We start from the raw sequence: 25,941 nt of genomic DNA on the forward strand, positions 1-25,941 counted from the left end.
GAGTGAGGCCACCACTGGGCAGGGTGCCTGGGCTGATGAGAGAGCGCCCAGTGGGCTGGGCGCCTTGGTGCCTCCCTTCCTGCCTGCCTGCAGGCCCCAGTGCTGCTTCCTGGGCCCTGGGTTTGGCTTGGCTGGCTGGGAGTGGCTCTGTGGGGCTGGTCTGGCTCACCCTGGGCAGCCAGGTGTCCCCTGCTTCCATATCCCTCAGGATCAGAACACGTTCCGGCAGGTTCAGGTGCGGGGGGCCGGGTCCTCACGTGGCCTGACCCTTCAGCAGAGACTCCCGCCAGAGCTCCGGGAAGTGCCGTGGGAGATGAGGCCAGCAGGGCCCCCCAGATGGTTAGTGTCATCCCTGCAGTCAGTGGGCAACCGGTTGGCTTCTGGCTTAGCGTGGGATGCCCCTGTGGTTGCCCCTGGCTGGGCCCCCGGAGCTCTGTGGAGCCATCGGCAGCCCAGGAGCAGCGTGAGGGCGACGGCATCAAGCAGCAGCTCCAGCAGTTCCAGAACAGACAGAACAGAGGAACCAAACCACAGGCTCCAGAGGCTGCCCATGGCTGAAAGCAGCTGGGGCACCTGCGGGCATCAGCGGGCAGTGAGCAGGTGCGCAGGGCTGGGCCCCAGGGGGGTCTGGCCTGCCGCTGGTCCTGCCCCCACCACAGCTCTTGGCTCCCGGCTGGCTCACCGAGTAAACGGGTGTCTCGTCCACCGTACGGTAGTTGAGCTCCTGGTAGAAGATGTTCACCTTGGCCACGTTGCTCCTGGGGCAAGGCAGAGGTGTGAGGGGCTGGGCCCTCCTTGGGGTACTGAGGACCAGGCTGGCAGAGGGAGGGCCCAGGACGTGCCCTCTGGAGGGGAGTGCACCCACCTGAGGCTTGGGCTCTGGCTCAGGCTCCTGTGGCTTCGCTTGCCCAGCACGGCCAGGATCCAGTCCTGCACACACAAGGCTCGCTGGGGCTGCAGCTTCTCCCAGCCCTCAGGGCGCTGTGGGGCAGGTGTTAAGAGTGGGGACTGCAGGGGCACAGGCTGGTCTAGGGTGAGCCCTTTGGGACCTGTGAGACCCACCTGCTTGTCCGCCCCTTACCCACCCCTTCAGGGCACTCACAGCTGACTTGGAGGAAGGCCACCTGGAGGTCCCGGCAGAGAGCTTATAGGAAGACTCCCTAGGAGAGACAGACCCCCGTTACACTCCTGCTGGGGTGCTCTGGTCGTAACCCTTGACCCTGAACCCCCACACTTGCCACTCACCTGCAGGGCCTGGGGCAGCGGGAGGCACAAGGAAGCCGGTGGGTCCCCAGGTCCCTGTAGAGCCGGTAGAAGCAGTGACCTGTGTGTGGGGGGGGTGGTTCACAGATGAACCCACTAGGGTCGACCCGGGGTGTGGAGAGGTTTGCAGGTTAACAGGGCCGGACCGCACTCCACCCGCAGTGGCAGGGGGTGGGGGGGTCTCACCCCAGGCTGGGTGCCTGGCGTAGCTGCAGTACTCGGCCCCTGACGGCAGCGGGTAGAAGTAGTAGCCACAGGAGCAAGTCTCCACCATCAGCTGCTGAAAGCAGGACACCAGGCAGGCCTGGGGAGACAGCAGGGGACATGAGCCGAAGGTCCTGGAGGCGGTCATCCCTCCCCCAGGGCCTGCAACAGGGCCTGGTTCACCTCCCTCTCAGCAGTGCACCTGTCCTCCCTGTACCCTCTCCCACTCCCCTCCGCCTTGGCCACCGCTTCCCCTGGGCCCCTCCTCTGAAACCACTCCCCTGGCCTCCTGCATTCCTGCCCCCCCCCACTCCCCATCTCCCCCTCCGCTGGCCTCCACCTCCCCTGGGCCCTCCCCCAAACCTACCCTGGCTTCCCTCTCCCAGGGCCCACCCCAGACTCGAGATCTCCCTCCCCTGACCACCCTCTCTCCTGGCTTCCCCGGCCCCTTCCAAGATGCTCCCTTTCTCCCCGCCATGGCCCCAGACTCACCTGCAGGGTGTACGAGGCCTTGTACAGCAGCTGCACGTCCACACCCTCCACACCCTTGGTGCAGTGACCATAGGGGCTCCCGAGCCGGTGCACCTCATCCTGAGGGGAGGGCCATGCTTCAGTTCCAGTGTCCCTGAGGCCCCAGGGTTGGGTAGAAAGGGGGAAGTGGGAGGGTTGGGGCCTACCCACCTCTCGGATGCCGATGGTGGTCTCGGTCCCTGGCCGGATGCTGAACCCCTGGTGCTCCAGGAAGGGCGTGTGGTCATGCCCATGAATCATGACCTTGATGCCAGCCTCCGTGGACAGCAGAGGGAGGTGGTCCTGCTGCTCAGCCCTGAGGACCAGGCTGATCCCTGGGACAGGAAGGGGGGTGAGGCCAGGCTAGCCTGGATGCCCCCTGCCCCACTCAGCCTGGGGCTGGCACTCACCATGGGAGATGCCCGGGTGCTGTGCTGCTGAGACGCCATTGAAGGTATAGCAGCTGCCATAGGTGGGGTGGTGGAACGTCTGGAAGTGCCTGGAACCAGGAGCCACACTCACACCAGCACACACCGTGGCCCAGGACCCCAGCCTGGAACCGGGAGCCACACTCACACCAGCACACACCGTGGCCCAGGACCCCAGCCTGGAACCGGGAGCCACACTCACACCAGCACACACCGTGGCCCAGGACCCGAGCCTGGAACCGGGAGCCACACTCACACCAGCACACAGCGTGGCCCAGGACCCCAGCCTGGAACCAGGAGCCACACGCGCACCAGCCTACGCCCGTGGCCCAGGACCCCATTGCGTGTGGCCTGAGGGACTACGGCCTGCCTTATCTCTGGGGGAAGCAGTTCGAAGCCAGCTGGACCCCAGGGTTGGCACCCATGTCCGCAGGGTGGGGGGAGGCGAGCAGCCAGCTGCCCTGCCCCCACTCACCGGGCCTGGCAGTCCTGGCCGTCGAATCGGCAGGAGAAGACAAAGTGGCCTCCGTGGCTTTGGTGGCTGTCCTCGCGGGCGGTGGGCATCAGGGCCAAGATGTTCACGTAGTGGAAGCGGTACCATTCTCGGGCGGCTGTCACAGCGGACGAGTAGGCCCGGTAGAAGCAGTCACCACCTGTGCTGTTACACTGCGGGGTGTGGGCTCGGTTCGGCTCGGCCTCCTCGTCTGCCCACGCCCCGCTCAGAGTCCTGCAGGGTGACCGCATGCCAGGACCTTTCAGGGCGAGGGACACTCACCAGTCTGAAACCCACTCTGTTCTGGCCACCTGGTCGGCCCAGCCTCTGGAGGCGGATCCCGCGGTCCAGGTAGAAGGCGGGCTGGGGGGCCCGGTCGTTGGCAGAGAGGACATCCCTGTTCTCGCTGAAGTTGAATTTATAGAGAGAGCGGATGTTCTCCTGGGCAAACTCATCGAGTACTTGCAGATGGTGCCGGGCTGAGTGTGGCCTGGGGGGTGGCAGGGCGAGGGGAAGGGTGAGGTGAGTCCCGAGGTATTGCTGGGGAGAGCAGTGCCTGCCCCCCCGGTGCCGACCCCACAGTCAGCCTGGCAAGCCTAGAAGCACCCCCGTCCCCACCCCGTGGGCTCCGCCAGCCTCCTGGCTCAGGCCACAGCTCCTCCTGTCTTTGCTCCTGCTGCCACCCCACCAATGTTGCCCGGCTCCTGCCCCCCCCAAGCCTAGCTCCAGGCTGCCCCTCTAGAAAGCTCCCTCTCACCTCCCCTCACCCTTCCCAGGCTTTCCAGCACCTGGTGTCTGGGTGGCACTGGCCACTCCAAGCTCCAACTGGCTCTTCCTTGTCCCTGAACACCTCCCCCACCCAGCGCCGGGGCCCAGAGCAGAGGTCTCAGAGTTCCTCACTGGGCACAGAGGTGGAGTGAGGTGGGGTCATCAGTGACCCGGGCTGTGTGAGCCAGTGGGCCTTCCACGGTGACCACGCGCGGGGCGATGCCCCAGGCTGCGGAGCTGGGGAGTCAGGACCCCTCACCTGTGTGGGTTCATGTCGCACAGAGTGACAGCTGGGAAGAGCTTCTGCTCTGAGTGCACGGACACCGTCATGATGACAGGGTAGCGCCAGTACTGCTCGAAGAGGAGCCCAAACTGCCAGTAGAGGGCCCCCAGGGCGCCCACAAACAGCAGCCCCCAGGACGCCGTCTTGAGGCGGTTCTGGCTGGAGCAGACCAGCCGGATGGCTCCGTGGATGGTGGCGTGGGTGCAGAAGAAGGTGAACAGCTCCCTGAAGGAGGTGTGCAGCTCCACCAGCCTCTCCCTCCGCCTGTCCTCGCGCACCTGTGGCAGTGGCTGCTGGGCCTCGTGGAACGTCGGGGAACCACTGGTGGCGTGGGCCATGGCTCCTACCTGTGTCCAAGAAGCAAGCCGTAGTGTGGCCCCAGCCTGTTGCCAGGCCCGACTCCCACTCAGGCCTCCTCACCTGGGGCTGCTAGGAAGTCCATTCTCTGTCCCTGGGAACTTCAGGGACAGCCGTGACCTCGGCCACCAGTGGCACTGCCCAGCCTGATGAGGCTCAAAAGAGGCCGTCAGAGGCTTGGGACCAGCCCTGCAGCCACCCCTACCAAACCGGGCCCCAGGCAGCCTCTGTAGGTATGTCTTACTGCAGCCAGAGCTGAGTCTGCCGGTGGGGACAGGGACAGCAGAGAATATGGTGTCCAAGCCCTGCCTGGTACTGTTTGTACTCAGGCTTGAGGCTGGGTGGGTCCCTGCCACCGTCCATCCAAGTGGGGCAGGGGCCTCTAGGGAGGGGTAGGCCAGGTGATCTGCTTGGGGTGGGGACTGTATTGTGTCCTGGGGCTCTACAAAGACTAGACTCTGGGCTTCAATGGTCTCTACCAACCCTTAGTGGCCAGCATGGCCACGTTTGGTTGGGACTGATGGAACCAGACTGCTCTGGCCACGTCTGCGCCAAGGGTCAAGCCTGAGGACTGCTCAGTGCTATGGGCCTCTGAGCATCATCTGCTGAGCTTGTCCCCAGGGAAGCCCAGTTTGTGGACCTTGGGCTTCAGGAAAAGTGGGCAGGGGGCCAGTGGGCTAGCCAGTGGTGGGGACCTGAGGGCCCTAGAGAAGTAGAGCCACAGACCCAGGGCCCCCAGACTCCCAGTTCCTCCAGCACACAGAGACATGCCACCCAGACTAGGCCAGGCCTGCTCGCCCCGAGCACATGTGGAGTCACCGCACAGGCTTCCTGGGGACTTCCCACACTGTCCGCCTCTTGGTCTGAATCACTAGGCCTTCCTGCACTCAGGGTAGACCCTCCTGAGCTCTGGCCCCTCCTGAGGCGCCTGGGGCGGAGGCTGAGCCGGGGGGCGCATCTAAGCACGTGCCGCGTCTCAGCCAGCATGTGCCCGGCCTGGTGCGCCCCAGCAGGCTGCTCCGGGGTGCTCTGGGGAACCGTGTGTGGGAGCAGGCCGGCCGGCGGTGCGGGGCCATGGGCACAAGGTGGAGGCGGCTTGGCCTTCCTTCCCAGCTTCAGGTCTGTGGGCTCCCGCACGCCTGGCCAGGAGCACGTGCCCGCACGGGGTGCTCACGCTGGGTCTCACGTTGCACAGAGCTCTGCCCACAGGTGTGTCCCCCAGGACCACACTGGGCCTTCAAGGTGAGACAGGATCCTCAGCTGTGTGTTACAGGTTGGGGGAAGGAAGCCCACACCAGGTGCCCCTGGTACCTTGCCGCTGGGGCCTCCTTCTGCAGGGGCCTCCGTTCTCCCGTGCTGGGTGGCCTCAGTGATGGCGGCTCTGGTAGGTGACAAGACAAGGCGGGATGTGGCTGGCCAGGCAGCCTCGTATTTATAACAGGCTGGCTGGACGTGGGATGAGGCAGGGAGGGGCCTGGCTGGCAGGGGCAGACACACCCACTCTGGACCGGGAAGGGGAAGCCAGGAGGGCAGGGATGGGGATCCTTCCCCTGGGTGAGCTTTTCTTGAGCAGAGCCCTGGATGCGAGGCCTGGGGATGAGGGGTTCCTGGTTTCTAGAGGGAGAGGAGAGGCCCCTGTTGGCTGAGACCCCCTTGCATGGCTCAGCTGCCTCTCGTTGAGCAGACCCTCCCCTCTCCCAGCTCCCGAAGCTCAGATCTGTCTTGGGTCAGACACCCACTCTTCCTGCTCCCAGCAGACCCTGGTGTGCCCTGGCCGCTCACCTCTCTGCCTGCTCTCCACTGACAGGCCAGGAGGGATGCCTGCCCTCCCTTGCCTGCCCGGCTCATGCTGCCAGCACTGACCACAGGTGTTTGTGACCAAGGGACGCCGGGCAGGGGCCTCCACTCCCAGAACCCAGGTGTCTAGGGCCAGCCACTGGGCCTGGCTCGAATTGTGGGCACAACCCAGGGCCTGGGTGTGGAGATGACACCTGGCGCCCTGTGGCACACAGTTCACCCTTCCCAGCAGACGCGAAGGCCACCACTGACCACACCATATACTGAGACGACACACCACATGTCCTGGCCACATACACACTAAGACCACATGCCGCACGCTAAGAGCACAGCACACTCAGGGGCCAGATCACACTGCCAGTGTGGCTGTGTGAGGCCGGATGGTCTGCTGATGGCGGGACACTCAGTACCCCCCAGGCCTAGGATGACCCACCACCTCTGGCCCCAGTGTGGATCCAGCATGTCCCCAGCAGGACCCAGAGGTCTCACCATCCCAAATAACCAGACCCTCAGCCTGGTCCCAGGTTTGCCCACCCCCCACCCCAGGGCAAGCTGTAGGTTTCGGACACCCCACCCCGAATCAGTGCCGAGGACCCAGACCGGGATGAGGGAGGGAGCCTCACTTCCAATAGGCCCTGCCGGTGGGGCCCTTGGCTCTGAGGAGGGGTGAGGTCATCAGCTTTGTGGCTTTGGAAGGAGGTGGATGGCCACTGGTCATGTCTGGGAGAAGGAAGTCATGCCTGGGGAAGAGCAGGCCTGGGACTCACCTGGGTGTGGACGCGAATCACCGCTCTGTTACATACCGTATGACCCTGCCCAAATTAATCAAGCTCTCAGAGCCCACTTCCTCAAGTGCACATTGGGCCTTAGTTTCCTCTTCCTTCTCAAGGGGGACCAGCTGGTATCACTGGTGTGGATACCCCCTCCCCAAGCCCCACATCAGAGCCTCCAGACTCAGCACAGGCCTGGGGTTTCTCAGGCCCTCTGCCACTGAGCAATTTTCCTTTGTGGGATAGGCTATGTTATCGAGGGAATGGGGGGCACACTGTCCTGGGGAGGCCTCTTAGCAGCAGAGGAGGGGTCCAGGTGCTCCGGATAGTTAGGAGTGACCCATGGCTCTGAGCTCAGGAGGTTGAAGAAGGGAGCTGCCAGGAAGGAGGGGCCTGGACATCCTGGCCTTGGGGAGCTCAGGTCTGGCCCTTGTCCCTGCCAGCCAACTGCAGTTTATAGGGAACAGGAGCCCTTCCTTCCCGTGGGAGAGGGAGCCCTGGCCAGGGTCAGACGCATGCCTGTGATGATGACTGTGCCTGAGGGGCTCGAGTCAGAGATCATCCAGGCAGAAGGCACAACCCTTCCTTCCCTCCTCCTGGGGAAACAGCTTGAGAACTGCCAAGGGGCCAGCATAAGGTGCCCAGGCCAAGGGTCAGTGACCAGTGGGGAGGGGAGGAGGTCACCCCAGAGCGAACCTCTAGGAGGACAGAGAGGTCAGCCCCTCCTTCCTTCCTGGTGTGTCCCCTCTCCTTCCTCCCCAGGCCTCACCAGCCCTAGAAGGAGCAGGAGTGCAGGCTGGGGCCGGACAGGGTGACCCCAGTTCCTGGCACAGTGTAGGCCCATGTGGTCCCTCCTCGGTAGCTGTATTGAGGGAATGTGAGGACGCCTCAGAGAAGGGGCAGGTGGGTGGTCCCACATCCTCTCCCCTCTCCCCGGAAGGACAGTAGGATGGCTGGCCCCAACCTCCTGAGTACAACCCCCTTCGGGACTTTGAGCGGTAGCCTTCACTGAGGCTGGGCCTAGGGGTGCCAAGGCATCCCCTTCCAGGCTGGGGCCATCCTGGAGACTGTTGGTGCCTGGTGTTTCATGGGGCCCCCAGGCTCTGCTTACTCACCCGTGGGTGTCCCCACCCTCAGGGGCAGCTTAGAGTTGGTCCTAGGGGATTCTGGTGTGACAGAAGTAAAGTCCTGGTGGATGTGGGCGGGTAGGGGTCATCCTGCCTGGGCCTGGGGGCTGCTTCCAGGAGGGTGAGGGGCCTTCTTGGTGTAAATGTGGAACTTCCCCAACCTTCCAAACACTGACCACAGTGTTAAGCAGCGGCTCCAGCGAGTTCAGAGGGGGCTCCCTGAGGTGACTCCAGCCAGCTGGGGGTGGGTGGGGCTCAGGGTCTGGCCAGGTGTTTCCCGCTGGAAGAAGTGGGGTGTGTGCACGCTTCCTGCCTGGTCACCTCCGGGCTGGCTCTTTGGTTCCCTCTCTCGAGCCCTGGCCATCCTGGTCAGATGTGATCGAAGCCTTCAAGTCCTGCCCTGCGTAGGGGGTAGCAGCAACTGGTATGAGGGGTGTTTTCTTGATTCTAACCCTCTTGGTTTCCTGGCAGCTCCTCTGACACAGACCCGTGCCCCCTCCCCCAAGATGCTCAGGAGTGAATACAGCCATCCTCTTCCTGCAACTTGGCCATTGGCAGAAGGGGCAGGGTTGGAAGGAAGTCTGGGAGAAAGGGCCAGCTCCAGCTTCTGCTCCAAAAGGGTGTCTTTGGGGTTTGAGAAGGTCTCAGTTGTCATTTGTGGCCAGCCTCGCTGCCCACTCCTGTCTCGACTGCTGAGGCCATCGGCTCTATGGCCAGAGGGCTGGGCAGCTTGGGCCTTGCTGACCTGGAAGGCAGCATATGCGGGGCTGGTAGGGTGAAGGTCTTGGCAGGACCTGCTGGCCACATCTGTCTTGGGCACCTTCTCCCTTAGGTGTGACTCAGGGGTGCTTGGTGATCAAGAGGTTGGGGGCTGAAGCGGAGCGGTTCTGAGTCTTCCCATCAAGATGCTCCCACCTAAGTCAGCACCCCCATTTTACACAGGGACAAACTGAGGCAGGAGAGGGCCTCTACCTGCCTGAGGCCCCAGCCCCACACTGTCACTGCCTGTGCTCTGCAGGTGTGTGTGGGTGTGTGCCAGACACACCTGTGCTTGAACCCCAGGTGCCCTGGAGTGGCCTCTCTTACATAACTTTCCATGTGCTAAAAACAGTTGGGCCTACCCTGTGTGGGGATGGTGGAGCCCCTGGAGGAGGCGGAGGAGGGAAGGCGCTATGCTGAGTGCGTGAGCAGGAGGCCGAGCTCTGGAAACTGCCAGCTTCCCCAGAAGGAAGGAAGGCCAGGGATGGGCGATGTGGTAGGAGGCAGAAGGAGGCCGCATTCCCACGGGTTGACTTGCCTGGCTGCGGACTGAGGGACGGTGAGGACTCCTTCTGGGTTCCGCCCAGGGCCTGGGGCCAGATCTGCAGCCGCTGCTCAGGTCCTGCCTGCGATGCCCTGGGTGGGCCAGACTCAAGGGTAAGCATGGTGCCTGTCCTCTGTCAGTGGCCACGGCTGGACCTGTCGGTGCTTGGTGTCCACTGTCAATGGTCGTGTGATCAGTCATCTCACTGACTCGTGGCCCACGTCAAGAAGTAGTCAGGGGCATGGTGAAGGGTTTGGAACCCCAGCTCTGTCCCACAGAGCCATACAGTCCAACACGGCAATGGCCTCTCTAGTTCTGTCGGGGCTGATGACCACCACCTGGCTCATAGTTAATACGCAGCGTTTCCCCTGACACAACCTATGAGGGGAAACCCCAGGCCCCCACTTGGCCGCGTCCTGGATTTTCTCTCCAGGGAGGGCAGTAGGCAGTATCCTGGCTTGCTCAGCCGCCCCACCCACCCCACATTCAGACACCAACTCTCCTACCTCCTGGGTGTCAGCCTCATATCCCTCCAAAACTTCCCTCATGGCAGACTTGAGGAGGAGAGGACCAGCTCCAGGCCTCTGCAATCGGGGTCCTTTCCAGGGACGCTGGCCCTTGAAACAGTATCCCCACCTGCCTGCTTCAGGCACCCTCCCATGGACGGGTGGCCAGCTCTGCTTCCCCCTCCCCCAGGCAGGGAGGGGACCGTGGGAGCAGAAAGCAAGCCTCAGTGCAGTGTCCACTGTTGCATAATGACCCTATTCATGGGCTGGGTGGAAAATTCAGTTGGGGAAACAGTGGAACTATTTTTATGAGGCTGGCTCTCCCCATGGGCAGGGGCTGGACAGGCTTGCCCACGGCAGACCCCACCTGGCACAGGTTCTGGCAGGGCTCCCCATCCCCGAGCCTCACTGGTGGCCAGACAAGGCCAATCGGGACGTGACCCTCAGGGGCCCGAGCGGGTTCAGTCACTGATGGGGCCGGGGTCCCTAGTGCCTTGGGCGCTCTCCTGTTACCTGGCCCAAGGACTGGCCCCCTAGGCCGGATTGGCCCCATCCTTTGGAAGGTAGCCCGTGGGAGAGTCGGGGTCCCAGTGAACTCCAAGCGGAGTTCACGCCGGCACCTCGGGGGTCACCCTTTGCCTGGGCTTGTCTGTCTTCCCCAGAATGGCGCGCCCCGCTCTCAGACCGACCCCGTCGGCCGGGGTTCTTGCGGAGGGAGAAACTGTGGAGGGTGAGGGGGTCCGGGATCCGTGCGGCTGCTGACAACCCCTGGCGGCGCCAGCCGGAGAGCGTTAGGGCGGAAGGACGCTTCGCTGTGCCCTGGCCGCCAGACCAGATCTCCTGCGAGACCAGGGGTCCAACCCCGCCCCGCACCCCCTGCGGAGCTGCCCGCCAGTGCGCACGCGCCGACCGTCCGCCCTTGGGCCCCGCCCCACGGAGCTGCCCCTCAGTGCGCACGCGCGGACGCTCCCGGCCGTGAGGGGCGGGAGGTGGCAGCGAGACGCAGGCGACGTCCGCCCGGCCGGCTAGAGCGGCCGCCCCAGAGCGCGGCGCACCGGAATCGGAAGCTGGGATGAGCCTCCCCCGCCCCGCGAACGGCCATCTTGCAAGCTGAGGCGGCGCGGCGCTGCGGCGGTTCGGTGGCCTCGGTCCCGGCGCGGTGAGGCTGTCCGGCGCGGGCCACGCTCTTCCTTCCCTGCTCCGGCCTCGACCACGGCGAGCCTGAGCGCGGCGGCGGCCCACACGCGGCGACGGGGAGAGGTGAGAGCGCGGCGCGGGCTTGAGCCGGGGCTTTGGCCGCGCGTCCGCCCCTCCGGAGCCGGCCCGCGCGGAGGGCACGGGGCCGTCGCAAGGCTTGTCCCCGCCCGATCCGCCGCTCGAGGGACCCCGACCTGGAGCTTCCGTGCGCGGAACCTGAGGTCGGTTACGGCCTGGCGCCCGGGGCTCCGGGCCGGGGTGCTCCTCCGGCCAGCTTGGGGGTTTGGTTGGCCCCGCGGCTGGGGCTCCTGCGGAAAGGCCTCCTGTTAGTGGCGCGCTTAAGGGCACCTCCAGGACTAGCGGCATAGATCTTGGTTTGTAAATGTCTCCGGGATTCGGCGTTGGGGGTGGCTGCCATTGAGCCTGCCGCCGCTTCACCCCTAGACAGTACCCCAAGCTGTTCATGCATCCCAGCAGGAATGAGTGCGCTTGGGGTTATGCCTGTTGAGGTAATAACCGAGAGAAAATTCAGGCGGTAAGAGTGGGAAGCCGCAGTGGGGTGGCTCCACTTGGGCCCCGGGCCAGTTCCTCATGTGTGCCTGCCCACTTTGCACGTCTGCCAGTTACCTGCAGCCTCTCAGCGTCTAGCCAGATGTAGACTTCTAGCCCCTTTTTCAGTCGATCCTACCTAGCTCGTCTGTGTTTAATTCAAATCCAGTTCCCGACCTCTTTCCGGGCCCAGGCATGGAACAGCTGAAGAGAGGTAAGGCCGCAGCCTAGTGGGAGTAGCGCTAGTAAGTGCATAGGATCACACCCCAGCAGTGGGAGGGTGGGTGCTCTGTCCGTTCCAGGTGAGGGAAACTTGGTGTAATCTAGCTTTGGTAGAAAGAGGTGCAATTGTAACTGGCTGTGTCTGTCGATCAGGCATGGTTGGATCTGGGTGCCTAGAACTTTCAGTTCTTCATCTGTAATGTTTTGAAGGGTTGACCTCTGGGGTAGCTCCCAGCCCAGGCAGGTGAATGAGTGGTAACGGGGCTGCCTCCATCAGCCCTGGGCTTCTCTCCAGCCTGTGAAGCAATCCTGGTGGAGAAAGGAGAAACTTCCGTGAAAGTCTGGGGCTTGGGTGTGTCACGTGCCCAGCGGGTCAGTCAGGCCAAGGTCTCTTGCCACACTATCACCTGAGTTATGCTTACAGTGAGTGGAAGAGATGTGGGAGAAAAAAAGAACGGGAAGGGGCACCTGGGTGGCTCCGTCGTTAAGCGTCTTCCTTCGGCTCAGGGCGTGATCCCAGAGTCCCGGGATCGAGCCCCACATCAGGCTCCCCCGCTGCGAGCCTGCTTCTTCCTCTCCCACTCCCCCTGCTTGTGTTCCCTCTCTCGCTGGCTGTCTCTCTGTCAAATAAATAAATAAGATCTTAAAAAAAAAAAAAAAAAAGGAAAAAAGAACGGGGGAGTGGATGCTGGGCAGGTGGCAAGCTGTGTCCATATGAGGCTGAAGGGACTTATGCCCGTGATACTGGTTCAGGCTGCTTTCCTTCAGCTTCTGTATGTAATAATTTTTATTCATGTCATTTTTTTAAAATGTCTGCACACTGTTTTTTTCAGCATAATGCACTTTTATGTGCCCCGTCTGTGGAATTTGCAGGGAACTTGAGACATGCTTTATAGTGTATAGGTGCTGTAGACTAGAGGGGCCATGAGAGCACTGATTGGCACTGGAGGGGTCAGTTGGGAGCCCTTCCTTTTCATGAACTGCGTAGTTGAGTCATAAATGTGGCTTTAAAGATTATGCCTTTGGGAGCAAGAATGAGAGAGACGTTTGTGACTGATCAGGCAGGATCCATTTATTTTGTGTGGCTGTCCATTAACCTTCATTAAGCATCCAGCCTGGCCACATAATTAAGTGCAAACACAGTGGTATTTGAATTATCCAGTGGATTGTTTTATATATGGCAGAGTGCTAACTTTATGTGAACATTTAAAAGAAACCGAACAAGTCCAGTGTGATGGTTCTGCCTTTGGGTTGTTGCTGTTTGTTACTAGGTGTTGATCCCAGGTGAGCCACCTGGTCCACTTGGCTAGGCCAGGAGCTTGAGGGCAGTGCTGTGCGCGAAAGCATCCCTTCCCAGGCTGTTCTGTAGCCTTCTCCTGCTGTGGGTTCACCAGCATCACTGCTGGGGCCTGGCAGGCGCACCTGCGTGGTTTGGAGCTGGGTCGAAGGGAGGCTGGCGGAGGCATTTGACTAGGGAAATCAGGGAGGCTTTTTCGGGTATTGGTTTTGAGCTAGGCCGGGAAGGGCCTAGGTGAGTTTTCTGCCAGTAGAGACCAGGCTGAGAAACAGCCATCTGGTTAGGTCCTGGAGGGGATTTGGGAGTGGGAAACTAGGAGGGCTAGCTGGGGCTTCTTTATCAAGGGCTTGGCAGGCAGGGGGGGGGTGTTCAAGTTTATTTGCTTGGCTCTGGGGGGAATCTTGAAACACTGTGATCAGAACTGTGGGTGGAGAAAGTTAATCTGACTTAAGTGTCCAGGGTGGACTGAAACGGGGTGAGACCAGAAGCTGGGAGGCCGGTTTGGAGGCTGTTGTGGTGGTTAATGGGAACAGTAGTGAGACCCTGTATTAGGGTGAGTGGAGTGGGGATGGGAGGAGGAGGGGAACAGAGACCTTGAAGTTTAGGGGCCCCAGAGAAGTGCGGTGGGCAGTGGTGTGCGGAGGACGGCTCTGCAGGCCTTGGGGTGTAGAGTGAGCACGCTGAGCCCTGGCTGTCGTCTAGGGGTTTAGTGGTCTGAGGGGAATTCAACCTGCAGAGGGGCAGGAGTCCGCAGACCTCGGACCCGATGGAGCTGTCGCTAGGGAAATGAGCACACAGAGGCCCTGAGCTGAAGATGAGGAGGGGCAGGTGCCGTGGCGGGGGGGGGAGGGGGGGGAGTGACTTCAGGTTCATACAGGCCAGAGGTCAGGGCGGTGATCCTGGCCACTGATTCCAGTGCTGTGGCAGGAGGGGCTGAGCTCGCTGAGTGGCGGCGATAGTGGCACGGAGGAGAGCAGGGCAGGGGTGGCTCCAATTTGCCACCGCTGTCGCCTGGAAGCCCCTTTCTCATTTCCATTTCTGCGTACCCCTATGTGTCCTCCGTCTCTATCGAATTTTACACCCGCAGCTTTCACATTGTATTTTTAGCAGCAGAACTTTTTTGCCTTGCCGTCTTATGGGAAACTTCAGTGTATATAGCAGTTCGAGTTGGAGCTGTTCTGATGTCTGTGAGGGTGGGGAGCTCTGTGTCTTCTCTCACCATCCCTCCCCTCTGCCTCCGAGCGTAGCTGAAGTGTCCCAGGGCCCCCTAAGCCAGGCCATGTTTCTTCTCTTGAATGATGGCTGTGACCTCGCTCCTGGTCCTTAGCCTTCAGTGCTGTCCTGTCCCTCCCATGCCATTTCATCTGTCCCATTCGACCTTTGCTGAACTGTTCAAGTGATCTTTCCTTCTTTCTTTCTCTTTCTTTTTCTTTTCTTTTCTTTCTCTAAGATGTTATTTATTTATTTGAGAAGAGAGTGCCTACACACACAAGCGGTGGTGGGGGGCTGCAGAGAGGGAGGGAGAAGCTGACTCCCCGCTGAGTAGGGAGCCCGATGTGGGACTCGATTCCAGGACCCTGGGATCATGACCTGAACCGAAGACAGAAGGTTAACCGACTGAGCCACCCAGGCCGCCCATGTCCAAGTGATCTTTCTAACAGAAAATCTGATCTCCCTTAAGGCTTGGACCTAAAACCTTTCTGCTGTGCTGCTTGGCCTCCTGGCCTTGCCTCCCTGGCCAGCCTTGTCAGTCTCCATTTACTGTGCTGTGGCTCCTTACACAGTGGCCCAGTACTCTTCCCTGGACCCCTGATGCTGCCCATGTCCCTGTAGCTCCTTCTGTCTGGAGGGCACCCCTTTTCCCTCTTCCCAGCACGCGTGTCAGACTTTCAAGGGTCCCCGTCTCTGCAGTCGCAGAGAGAGGCCCTTTCTCTGCTCCCTTGTTCCACCCACTCTTGACCAGTGACAGATGTGTTGGAGAATGTTTAACAACAGGCTTTTGGTGGGGGCTGGTTTGGGGTGCATCCTGATTTCCATGGTATAAACATTTCATTAGCAGAGTTGGAGAGAGATGCTTAGTCGCTCAGGAGCGCTGGTCCAGGCTGGCTTCAGCACACCTCTACTTAGGACCCTTTAAATTATATGTTTTTCTTCCCATTTAGGTTCTTTGAGGACAGGAGTGAGGCTTTGGGTTTTTTTCCTTAATCTTTGCATCTGATATTACATAAATGAAGGTTGTGGCAGGGCAGGCGGAAAAGGAGAATCTGCAAGTCCTGCAGGTGTCTGAGTGGGTGGGCAAGTCAGGACAGCCCACAGGCCTGGGTTCCGGGGGGCTGGGCTTAACTGCACGATGGCGGGCTCCGCTGCGGAGCCGGAAGCGAGGTACGGGCCTGCGGAAGCGTCTGGGTGAGGAAGGCAGTGGCGTGCCTCTCCCCCTTTGTCAGCAGAAGTGTTTGTTCCGCACAGATGAGCAGCAACAGCAGTAAAAGAGCTCCGACAACAGCAACCCAGCGGCTGAAGCAGGACTATCTTCGAATCAAGAAGGACCCGGTGCCTTACATCTGTGCTGAGCCCCTCCCTTCCAATATTCTTGAATGGTAAGGCTCTGCATGGCCGTTCACCTCACACTGACCATCCCCCGGGTTCTCTGCTGGCTTGGCTGGGTGGCCTTGTGCTCCCATCGTGGCATTGGGAAGGGTGCGTCTACACCTTTTTAGATGTAAGTAGACGGAGGCCTACACATGTGCCCTGGTTGTCTTCTTAATGAGTGGCAGCCGGGGCCGTGATGGGGTCTTCCTTAACCCCTGCATGTTGAGGCTGGAGAAAAAGAGTGCTGTAGAGCACCTTTGGGGTGGTGCTGGGTTTGTGGGATGCATAGGGGAGGCTGGGGGGTGTGTAGGTCTCACAGTTGTTGGTGGAGAAGCTGCACTTCTAGACTCTCCTTCTCTGCTCTTTGCTTCTTGGTCCTGTGAAGTAGCTTGTCCTGCCTTGGAGAGTTTGCGACAAAGGGTCGGGGGTCTGATACGTAAGCAGCTGGCACTGGCCTGGGAAGCCCTTGGGCTGAGGAGAGGCTCTGTACCTCATGGACGCTTGTTTCGTAGTGACTCTCTGGCCGTGTTCAAGCATGGCCTTCGAAGGCTACATGCTTTTACAGAGATGCTGCCCTTACCAGCTTCATGGCTGATTTTGTGGCAAGTAACGCATAGGGCTCCGATAGTAAGCGTTTTCTGTTCGGAAGGTATTTCTCTTTTAGAAGATTTTATTTATTTGTTTGTTTGAGAGAGAGCGTGCATGCACAAGGGGGGAGAGAGGGAGAGGGAAGAATCTCAGACAGACTCTGCGGTGAGCGTGGAGCCCAGTGGCGGCACTGGATCGCACAACCCCGAGATCATGACCTGAGCTGAAACCAAGAGTCACATGGTCAACTGACTGAGCCACCCAGACACCCCCGTTTGAAAGGTATTTTGTGTTTTGATCTTAAAAAATGTTTTCCAGGGGACACCTGGATTGCTCAGTCAGTTAAGTGTCTGACTCTTAATCTTAGCTCAGGTCTGGATCTCAGGGTCGAGAGTTCAAGCTCCACGTTGGGCTCGATGCTGGGTGTGAAGCCTACTTAAAAAAAAAGTGTTTTTTAAGTTTTTAAATCCGGAGAAAACGGATTCAACTGAGTTAAAAAATACTTTTTTTTTTTTTTTTAAAGATTTTATTTATTTATTTAACACAGATAGGGACAGCCAGCGAGAGAGGGAACACAAGCAGGGGGAGTGGGAGAGGAAGAAGCAGGCTCATAGCAGAGGAGCCTGACGTGGGGCTCGATCCCATAACGCCAGGATCACGCCCTGAGCTGAAGGCAGACGCTTCACCGCTGTGCCCCCCAGGCGCCCCAAGAAATACTTTTCTGATTGGGCAGGTGTTCAAGGGTTCTGGATCCACCTTCCTCAGCTTAGAGAGAAGGGCCTGCTCTGATCGGTGAGGGAAGGGTTCTGAGGGTGAGGTGGGCCTCGTGTGAGTGAGGCTTCAGGGTTACAGCAGAGCTCTCCTTGCCCCCAGGCAACAAAAACCAAGTGTGGCCGCCCACAGAATTGGCAGATGGAGGGACAGGTTCCATGGCAGTTGCAGGGGTGTCCTCTTTGTGTGGGGAGCCTCTCTCTGCCTGTGAGTTCAGGTCCCCAGGTTCAGTCATTCATGAGGAGGATCTGCCGCTAACGTTTATTACAGAGAAAAAAGAGCAAAATCAGCAAACAGAGAAGGCACTGGAGGCAGAGTCCCTAGGAGACCAGGCACAAGCTTCCCATCCCTTTGGGCTGTCACAGGACTTGCTGTGACGACACGTGTGAGGCCCTGTCCAGCAGGGAAGCCTGTTAGAGACCCAGGGCGCGGGATTTGCAGCGGGAGCAGGTCGCGTGAGCACCTCTGCCTGGCACCCCCAGTGCTCCAGACGCCCAGCTGGAAGGCAGGCTTTCTCTCGGCATGAATCGTATTTTGAGCATGAATAACGTGGTTGGGGTGGTGAGACCCTCTCCCCACTCTGGAACCCAGTTCCTGGAGCTGGCTGAGGACGGCCGTGTCAGGCCTGCTGGATGAGCGCTCCTGCTTGGCTGTGGGTGTCCTCTGAGTGCTGTGGTGCCCGTCCCTTGCTCTGCCGCTCAGGCTGCTGGGTTCTCCGCACTCGCTCACCACCCCTACCCAGTGTTCTCACATTGGGCACCGGAATTGGGAGCAGTGACAAATTAAGGCCGTGTTCCTGGGTGTGTCACGTGCTTAGCTCTGAGGGTTGTTCCTGGTCTGCCAACATAGGATGACAGCGTTTTTGGAGTAAAACATACCAGATAGCAGATAGCGGATGTCACGTGGTCCACAGCGTGAAGATGGTGTTTGTGGGAAGGGAGGGTTGTGAGGGGTTAATAGTCGTGTCTGGTCTTGAATTCTGGTTGGTTCTACTTTCTCCTTTGTGCTTTTCTGTTTTGTGTGAAAATCCTTAAGTCCAAACACCTCTGGACGTACAGCTGAAGCTTTTTGTTTGTGTGGGAGAGTGGAGTCTGTGGGTGCTGCTGCCTGTGGTCCGAGGCCTGTGGGTACAACCTGGGCTTGCCCTGTTCCTCTTGCTGCAGGACAGCTGCTCTGAGGTCGTGTCTCCTTCTCCCAGAACATCCAACACTGGGGGACACAGAGCCACCTCATGTCACCAGCTGTTCCCTGTCTGGTCTGCTTCATAATATTTGGGCACACTGACACTGAAAAATGCAAGTTTCCAAGTACACCTCAAGAATGTGTGTGAAATGAACATTGAAAACTTTGTCATTTGGCTACAATGGTTAGAGAGGATTCCTTTCTTGCATATTGTGAACACAAAAATACGTAGTGGAAAACTCACAAGATTCAGTTTGTAAGATTCTGTTACAAAGTGACTAAACCCTCTACAGCACAAGTTCACCTATTGAATATTCGTGAGTATCTAGTTTTGGCTGGACCCTACAAACCCCAGCCTCGGAGTGACTCCGAATTTGGAGAATTTGCCATCCCCAGAGCCAGCTGATTTTCTTCTCTCCCTCAGGCACTATGTGGTCCGAGGCCCAGAGATGACCCCTTATGAAGGTAAGTCTTTGATCTGAGTGAGAGGAACAAGAGGCCGCTTTACCTTCTGAATAGACCTCACCTGTCAAACACTTTACATTTGTGAATCACGCCCTATTTTGGATGTGCGTTAGTGAGATCGGACTTCCTTGGAGTCCATCCCAGTGTTTCTCCAGGTCCGAGAAGTGTTTGGTTTTGCCGTTGTGTTCAGTCTTTGGGGTCTATCTGTAAGTAGCAGGGTTTAGCCAGCCTCTGATACCAGTGGGATCAGAGCCGGAAGACAGACCTGGTGAGCAGGACAGTGTGGCCAGTTTCTCCTGGGGTTTGTTCAGACCAGCATGGATATTGTTGGAGGAAGGAAAGGTGTATTTATGGAGCACTCCCTCTGCTGAGCCCTCTGAGCTAAGGGATGGGCCCCTTTGTGGATGGGGCACTGAGGTTTAGGGAGGATCCGCTCTGGGTCAGCTGGGCATCTCTGTTCTCCTAACTGCTGCGGAGGCTGATCCGGTGATGCCACCAGGGTCCTCTGGTGTCATTTACGAAGTAGACCTGGGATTATTTGGTGCGTCGCGGGGGCCGCGGGAGCCTGGCATCAGCTTCAGGGTTTGGGGGGGGGGTGAGAGATGAGCCATGGCAGGGCAAGCCCAGGGCAGAGATGTGGCCAGGTGGGCAGTACCTGCCACTCTTTAGCCACTGGGGCCTCACTTCATGTGACGTATACCTGCACATGGGACTTTTGTGTAAGATTTCACTAGAAAAGAGTCTGGCTGCTGGAGGAGAATGTTCGGCATATGTCACTCGCCTTATGAGGACTCTCCTTTGATGCAGGAGTCCCTGTTATGGGAAGATGTGTCCTAGGGAGACAGGTGCAGAAGCTCTCTGTAGGGCGGGTGGGAACTGCTTGAATGCCCAACAGCGGTGTGGGGGCTTGATGGGCTTGCAGTGGGTTTCCTAGAAATGCAGCAAAAGACGGGCTTCAGAGCTGTCTGGACAGATCACGTTAGAAGGCTTGTTAAATACGTGTTTCTAACACACAAGGACTGAGCGTGTTCTCTCTCTCACAAGGGGCATTGTGCCTGGTTTTTAAGGGGGGTTTTTTGTAGTTTTTTTTTTTTTTTAATGTTAGTCACCATACGGTACATCATTAGTTTTTGATGTAGTGTTCCAGGATTCATTGTTTGCTTATAACACCCAGTGCTCCATGCAGTACGTGCCCTCCTTAGTACCCATCACCGGGCTAACCCATCCCCCCATATTTTTTTGTAGTTTTAGTATTTTCTTTTTTTTTTTTTTTTTTTGAAGATTTTATTTATTTATTCGACAGAGATAAGAGACAGCCAGCGAGAGAGGGAACACAGCAGGGGGAGTGGGAGAGGAAGAAGCAGGCTCATAGGGGAGGAGCCTGATGTGGGGCTCGATCCCAGAACGCCGGGATCACTCCCTGAGCCGAAGGCAGACGCTCAACCGCTGTGCCACCCAGGCGCCCCTGTAGTTTTAGTATTTTCTGATTAAATAGTGAACATTTATTAATTTTGTATCTAGGCCTGTTCCTGCTGGAAATGAGCCTGGACAGGGGTGGAGGCAGTGGGGAAAGGAGAAGGCAGGCCCCGAGTGAAAGCATGCAGGCTGGGACTGCAGGACACCCCCATACCCCCAGGCCTTGCCTAGCATGGGGTGTCCTGACTCTGCAGAAAGAGGCACCCTCTTTCCGGACCCAGCCCTGTCAGGAATGCTTCCTTGTGTCTGGTACTCCCCTGTGTATTACCTGCTGGTTTTGACTCTCAGGCTGCCAGCAAGATTCCCTTCAGAGACAGCTTTTCCTACTGCTCTTCCTCCCCGTTCTTTCTTCCTCCTCCTTCCCCTCCTCTGCCTCCTCTCCCTTCACTGCCCACCTCAGCACCTACTCCCATCCCCTCCCCTGCTGCCCATGCCCTCCTCAGCTCAGGGCTACACTCTGCAGCCTGCAGCCCTTCCTTCGCTGACCGCTTTCATCTGGGTCGATAAGGGACACCTCTGAATTGCCGGTCTCCAAGGGACAGATCTCAGGCCTCAGTGTCTGGGGTTCCGTGAACTTTTGGTGGTGTTGACTCTGGCTTCCTCCTCACTTGCTCCTCCTCTGACTTCTGGATGTCCTGACCCTTCCTTCTCAGTCTCTCATGGCTCTTCTCCCTGTCCATGTTTGCTTGGCTCGGCGCTGGCTGGCCTCTGGGCTCCACGGCTCTGCTGCTCCTGGCGCGGCAGCCCTGACAGTTCAGAAGTGGCCTCCTGCTAGTGCACACGTGGCTTAAGATTCTTCCAGAATTGATCGTAGATTTTACGCAGCCCTGTAGTCGTAATAAAAATCTGTTGTAGGCATACACAAATTTATTCTGAGGTTTTTATTCTAAAATATACATGGAAGGGCCGAGGATCAAGAGTAGCTAAAACAAGAATAAAGTGGGAGGAGTCAGTCTGCTTGATTTTAAGACTTGGGTGGCTTCAGTGAGCGGGCTGTGGGGGGAGTGCAGAAATGCGGGTCAGCCGAACAGCGTAGAGAACCCAGGAACGGTCCGGCACAGCTGGCCAGTGGAGTTTTTTTTCTTTTTTCCCCACTTAGTCGTAAAAGCAGTCCAGTGGAGGAAGGGCAGCGTTGAAGTGTGGCATCGTGCTGCACGCGCTCCCTGGCCTCCTTCCAGGGCCACAGTGCTCTCTGTAGTTTCTGTCCACAGGGCTTGGCCAAGGCTGTGCTCCTCACTCTGTCCCCTGTGGACACTTGGAATGAAGGGTGTGGGAGCTGCTGGCCTGGCACTGCTTCCCTAACACTCCCTGTGGGCTTGACCTCTGGGTGAAGCTCTGTCCTCCCATGTCCCCTGCTGTGCCTCTTCACCTCTCAGAATGAGCCCTCCTGGGCCCCCCTCCAGTACAGATCCTCCCAGAGTTCATCGTCTGCACCGTAAGGTGCACGCCGAGACGGGGAGAATTGCAGCGTCCCTGGTTCCGCATGCGCTGCCTGCTGTGTGTCTTGAAACTTGCGTTTGCTTCTCCAGTTTGCTCCCTGGGCCTGGGTCCTGCACGGAGCCTTTCCCTTGGCAGAAGGTTTTCACCTAGCATTTCTCCAGTAGATCACAGGACGTATAGCTGCCGGGTCAGCGTGGGTATTGAGAATTCCGTGTTCCTGGCCGGTGTATACTCCTGCCGCGAGGCAGTGTCTGTCTTCCCACTCTCCTCCGCTAAGCTACACAGGGCAGCCATTTCCTGTGTAGCCCTGAGCCAAACCGTGTCAGACGTGCATTGGCTCTTCCTGTGTCCTCTTAGGAAGAACCCCTGTTTGTATCACTTGCCTGTTTTCCACTTTGGTTTTCCGTAGTGATTTTGAGTGAGTGTGCTCTGCGTGTCATCTGTAGTGTTAGTTTCTCACTGGTGGACTTGGCTGCCTCTTGGGTTGGCCTTACGAGGGGCACTTGCCCATGTCATCCCTCCACCACTGGCAGAGCTTGGAGTAGAAGACAGCACTCACGTGAGGTGGCCAGGGCTCTGGTGGGGAGCCCAAATGAGGTAGTGGGGAGGCACTACTCAACAGTGGCATTGGAGCACAGAGAGATGTGTGGCTCTTTGGGACTAGTGTACCCCAGTCCTCCAGGTGGGACCACACCCAGGGTGCCGGGGACAGCAGGGAGCCCAGGTGGAAGTCAGGGCAGCTCGTGAAGCCGCACTGTGCCAGCATTCATGTGCACGCACACAGACATCACCAGATATCCTGTCCCTGCACGTTCCACTCCTCCTGCCTGTGGTGTGCTCAAGGCTCTGCATTTCCCAAAGGCTCCCAGGTGAGGCCCTGAGACGAGGGTGTGAGGCCTCAGGTAGGCATGGGCCAGTGGGACTGGGAGCTGAGCAGGCAGGGGTGAAGGCCATGAGACTAGGCCTGATGCTGGGCTAACCATGTCACCTAGAGTGTTGGTCTGGGTCAGTTTGAAGGTGTGACCAACAGGATTTGTTGATGGAATAGGCGTGAAATGGCGGCGGGGACGGGGTGGGGGTGGCAATGGGGCCTCCCAGATTTTAGTCTGAATGGCTAAGAGGATGGAGCTGCTGTTTGGGGGAGATAGCTGCAATTCTCTCTTGGACCCATCTGGGCAGTGTTGCCTAGATGGTCAGTCCGTGGTCTGGAGTCCGGGGTGGAGGCCCAGAGGCCCAGGTGGAGGTGCTGGTTGGAGAGGAATTATCATACCCTCACGTCGCATGAGACTGTGAGACCCCAGAAGCGTGAGTGATCAGGGAGACCACCGGAGGAGCCAGTGGCCAGTGCTTCGGAGGTGGGGTGGGAATGGGGAGCCAGGCCAGGGTGGGCTCTAGAACGCAGGGTCAGGCGTGGTGGTGAGGTGTGAGGGGAGGTCTGGTGACCTCGATGTCAGGTTTGGGGGACCATGGTGGGGGCAGGAGCCTCGTCAGGGTGGACTTAGACGTAGCTCTCGGGGGGTTTTAGAGAAAAGAGAGCGAGCGACTGGCAGGAGTTGGAGGGGGGTGGCAGCCAGAGCTTTTGTGTGTGTTTTTACGGTGGAAGAAATGATGGCAGTTTTGCTGCTGCTGCGTGTAGTTTGGTGGGGAAGGAGAAATGAGTAGTGCGGGAGGGAGGGGATCTGAGTAAGGGTGACCTCAGCTGGCATGCTGGGGAGGAGGGCAGGAGGGGGCCGTCGAGGAGCCCAGTGCAGCTTCTCTTCCGATGCTCTGCTCTGAGTGAGAGAGGGGGCACAGGAAGACTGAGCAGGGTTGTGTGGTGGTCATGTGGGACAAGGGCTGCTCCTAATTTTTGGTCATGAGCCCCCCCCCCCCCCCCGTGAGACCTCCAGCAAGACCTTTGTGTTCCAGGTGTGGTCAGCTGGTGTGCAGAGAGATGACGGGGAGTTGGTGGGGTGGGATGGGGTGGGAAGCCAAAGGTTGTGACGCCAGCCTGAGGGCTGGAATGGGGCTGGATGCGACCCCAGCAGGAGTTGCATCGTGGACCGTGACCAGGCTCTTTCTCTGTTTTGATATAGGTGGCTATTATCATGGAAAACTAGTTTTTCCCAGAGAATTTCCTTTTAAACCTCCTAGTATTTATATGATAACACCCAATGGAAGATTTAAGTGCAATACAAGGTAAGGCATTTCTGCTTCTCAAGTGTTGAGTGTGGTCAGGATTGGGGTGAGCTCTGTTGAGCGGGTCCCTGTTTTGCAGGCTGTGTCTTTCCATCACGGATTTCCACCCAGACACGTGGAACCCGGCCTGGTCCGTCTCCACCATCCTGACGGGGCTCCTTAGCTTCATGGTGGAGAAGGGCCCCACCCTGGGCAGCATAGAGACGTCGGACTTCACGGTAAGGGGTGGAGAGCATGGTCGCGTGTTGGGGGCTCCCACTCATGTCCTTGCTCCCCAGGCACCATGTGGAGACTCCCTGTTGTGGGGTTCCTTGTTCTCCTCAGCAGCGGGAAGAACAGGCCAAGCTCCCTAGAGGTCTTGGGTGGGGTGGGCAGCACCACAGCCCCTCCACGGGTAGCAGGGTGCCTAGTTCTTGTTAACTGGTTATATTTTTCTGTTGTTTAAGTAGGAATCAAGTTTAATGTTATTGATAATGGAAAGTTAAATAAGCCTTGTTGTGAAGAGTGAGGTCACAGAGTGCTTTAATAACATGAAGACAACAGCCTTTGAGGATAAAATAGTCTTTAGAATTTGAACGAATTGAAATTAATCGGGCTGATATTTCCCTTCTCTTTCTTCCTAGAAAAGACAACTGGCTGCACAAAGTTTAGCATTTAATTTGAAAGACAAAGTCTTCTGTGAATTATTCCCTGAAGTTGTGGAGGTAAGGGACAGAGGCTGGCGGTCAGTTTTGCTCCCCCCTTGTCAGGAGCACTTTCAGATTTGATTCTTTGAAAGAGAAGACGGTGCTGCCGTGGTCCCTGTGCCGCAGGTGCGCAGCACGGAGGGTCCCCGTCCGCACACACCTTCTCCTGAAGGTGCCTAGGGACCAGGGGGCTTGGGCGGTGTGGTTGGAGCTGGGGAGGCCAGGGAACGGGAACTGGATGACAGGGCATGGAGCTCCTCAGGTGGGCTGCTGAGCTGCAGGGAGGGCCGTTGGCCAGGAGGGGCAGGGTGAGCTGCACTAAGGTCGAGGCCGTGGTGAATCTGTATTGCTTGGACCTGCTCGGTCTAGGCCCTGAGGGGTGCAGGCTGGGTGGTTTTGACAAGTGCCTCCCCCCCCATCTGTAAAACAGGGTTAGCCACAGCCCCCAGCTCCGAGGGTGGGTATCAGGATTGAATACGTGCGGCTGGCGACTGCTGGCCCCACAGGTCTTCATGGTGGGTCTTAGAACCCTCCCTAGTCCTGAAGGATCTCAATTGTTTAGACCAACCCTTGTTTCTTTTTGTTTTTATCTTAGGAAATTAAACAAAAGCAGAAAGCCCAAGACGAACTCAGTAGCCGACCCCAGGCTCTCCCCTTACCAGATGTGGTTCCAGATGGGGAAACACACCATGGTCAGAATGGGCTTCAGCTCCTCAATGGGCACGCGCCAGGGGCTGGGCCGCACCTCGCGGGGCTCCAGCAGGCCAACCGGCACCACGGACTCCTGGGCGGCGCCCTGGCGAACTTGTTTGTTATAGTTGGGTTTGCGGCTTTTGCCTACACGGTCAAGTACGTGCTGAGAAGCATAGCGCAGGAGTGAGCCACATGCCACGGCCGGCAGAAGTGGTCACAAACGAGGGACACGGCCCGAGCTTGCTGTGGGCTGGCTGGACGTGCTGCCGAGCGCAGGGTGCACCTGCCTGACTCCGGGTTAGCTTTTTAAAAACCTTGAAAAGGAAAACAGAAACCAAAGTGTGTCACTTGGATTTAGAGGCGATGCAAGGTTCTCAGCTCCCCGTCCTCGCGCTGGGGTCGGTTGGGGACCATGGAGCTTGGGTGTCGAGGAGGGGCCTCACGCTTTGGTTTTATAGCTTATCTCCTGTATCGTCTTTTGGACCTGTTTTAGTAAACCTGTTTTTCATTTTATTAGATTTGGTCACTTAAAAATACAAAACTCGATTATCAAATACTTTGCGTGCGTTCTTGGTCCAGTGGAGCCCTCCCTGGCTCACCAGGTGGGAGAAGTTCCCACAGCTGCGCCCGGCTGGCAGGGGCAGGGGGCCTGGCCAAGGACGGCCACAGATGGGGTCCAGGAGACGTGGGGTTTGGCCCCAGCATTTGAAATGTGCTTGTGTTCACCTGGAAGGAAGCTGTCCCCCTAGGAAAGTGGGCTCTTTGTTTTGCTGAAGTTGAAATTCAGCATCCGCTTGCT

At 58.4% G+C, this 25,941-nt stretch overlaps 2 protein-coding genes across 2 annotated transcripts; one reads left to right on the plus strand and one right to left on the minus strand.

Moving 5' to 3' along the window:
* Positions 1 to 175: 175 nt before the first annotated feature.
* On the minus strand, positions 176 to 11,471 carry SCNN1D (sodium channel epithelial 1 subunit delta). The gene is made up of 13 exons (XM_087858727.1): positions 10,323 to 11,471; positions 3,926 to 4,296; positions 3,181 to 3,388; positions 2,881 to 3,071; positions 2,388 to 2,476; positions 2,149 to 2,312; positions 1,960 to 2,058; positions 1,450 to 1,567; positions 1,246 to 1,324; positions 1,103 to 1,160; positions 866 to 930; positions 683 to 758; positions 176 to 573 (listed from the first exon to the last, which is right to left on the minus strand). Exons 1-13 carry the CDS (start codon positions 11,469 to 11,471, stop codon positions 271 to 273), a joined length of 2,970 nt encoding a protein of 989 aa, XP_087714853.1. The 3' UTR covers positions 176 to 270.
* Positions 10,885 to 25,698, plus strand: UBE2J2 (ubiquitin conjugating enzyme E2 J2). Its single transcript, XM_045803392.2, has 7 exons — positions 10,885 to 11,069; positions 15,541 to 15,671; positions 18,629 to 18,669; positions 23,661 to 23,763; positions 23,843 to 23,981; positions 24,387 to 24,467; positions 25,045 to 25,698. The coding sequence occupies exons 2-7, from the start codon at positions 15,541 to 15,543 to the stop codon at positions 25,327 to 25,329; spliced, it is 780 nt and encodes a 259-aa protein (XP_045659348.1). The 5' UTR covers positions 10,885 to 11,069; the 3' UTR covers positions 25,330 to 25,698.
* The last annotated feature ends 243 nt before the right edge of the window (positions 25,699 to 25,941 follow it).

The sequence above is a fragment of the Ursus americanus genome, chromosome 33 (assembly GCF_024610735.1).
Source record: "Ursus americanus isolate L20-20 chromosome 33, mUrsAme1.1.p, whole genome shotgun sequence".
NCBI lineage: Eukaryota > Metazoa > Chordata > Mammalia > Carnivora > Ursidae > Ursus > Ursus americanus.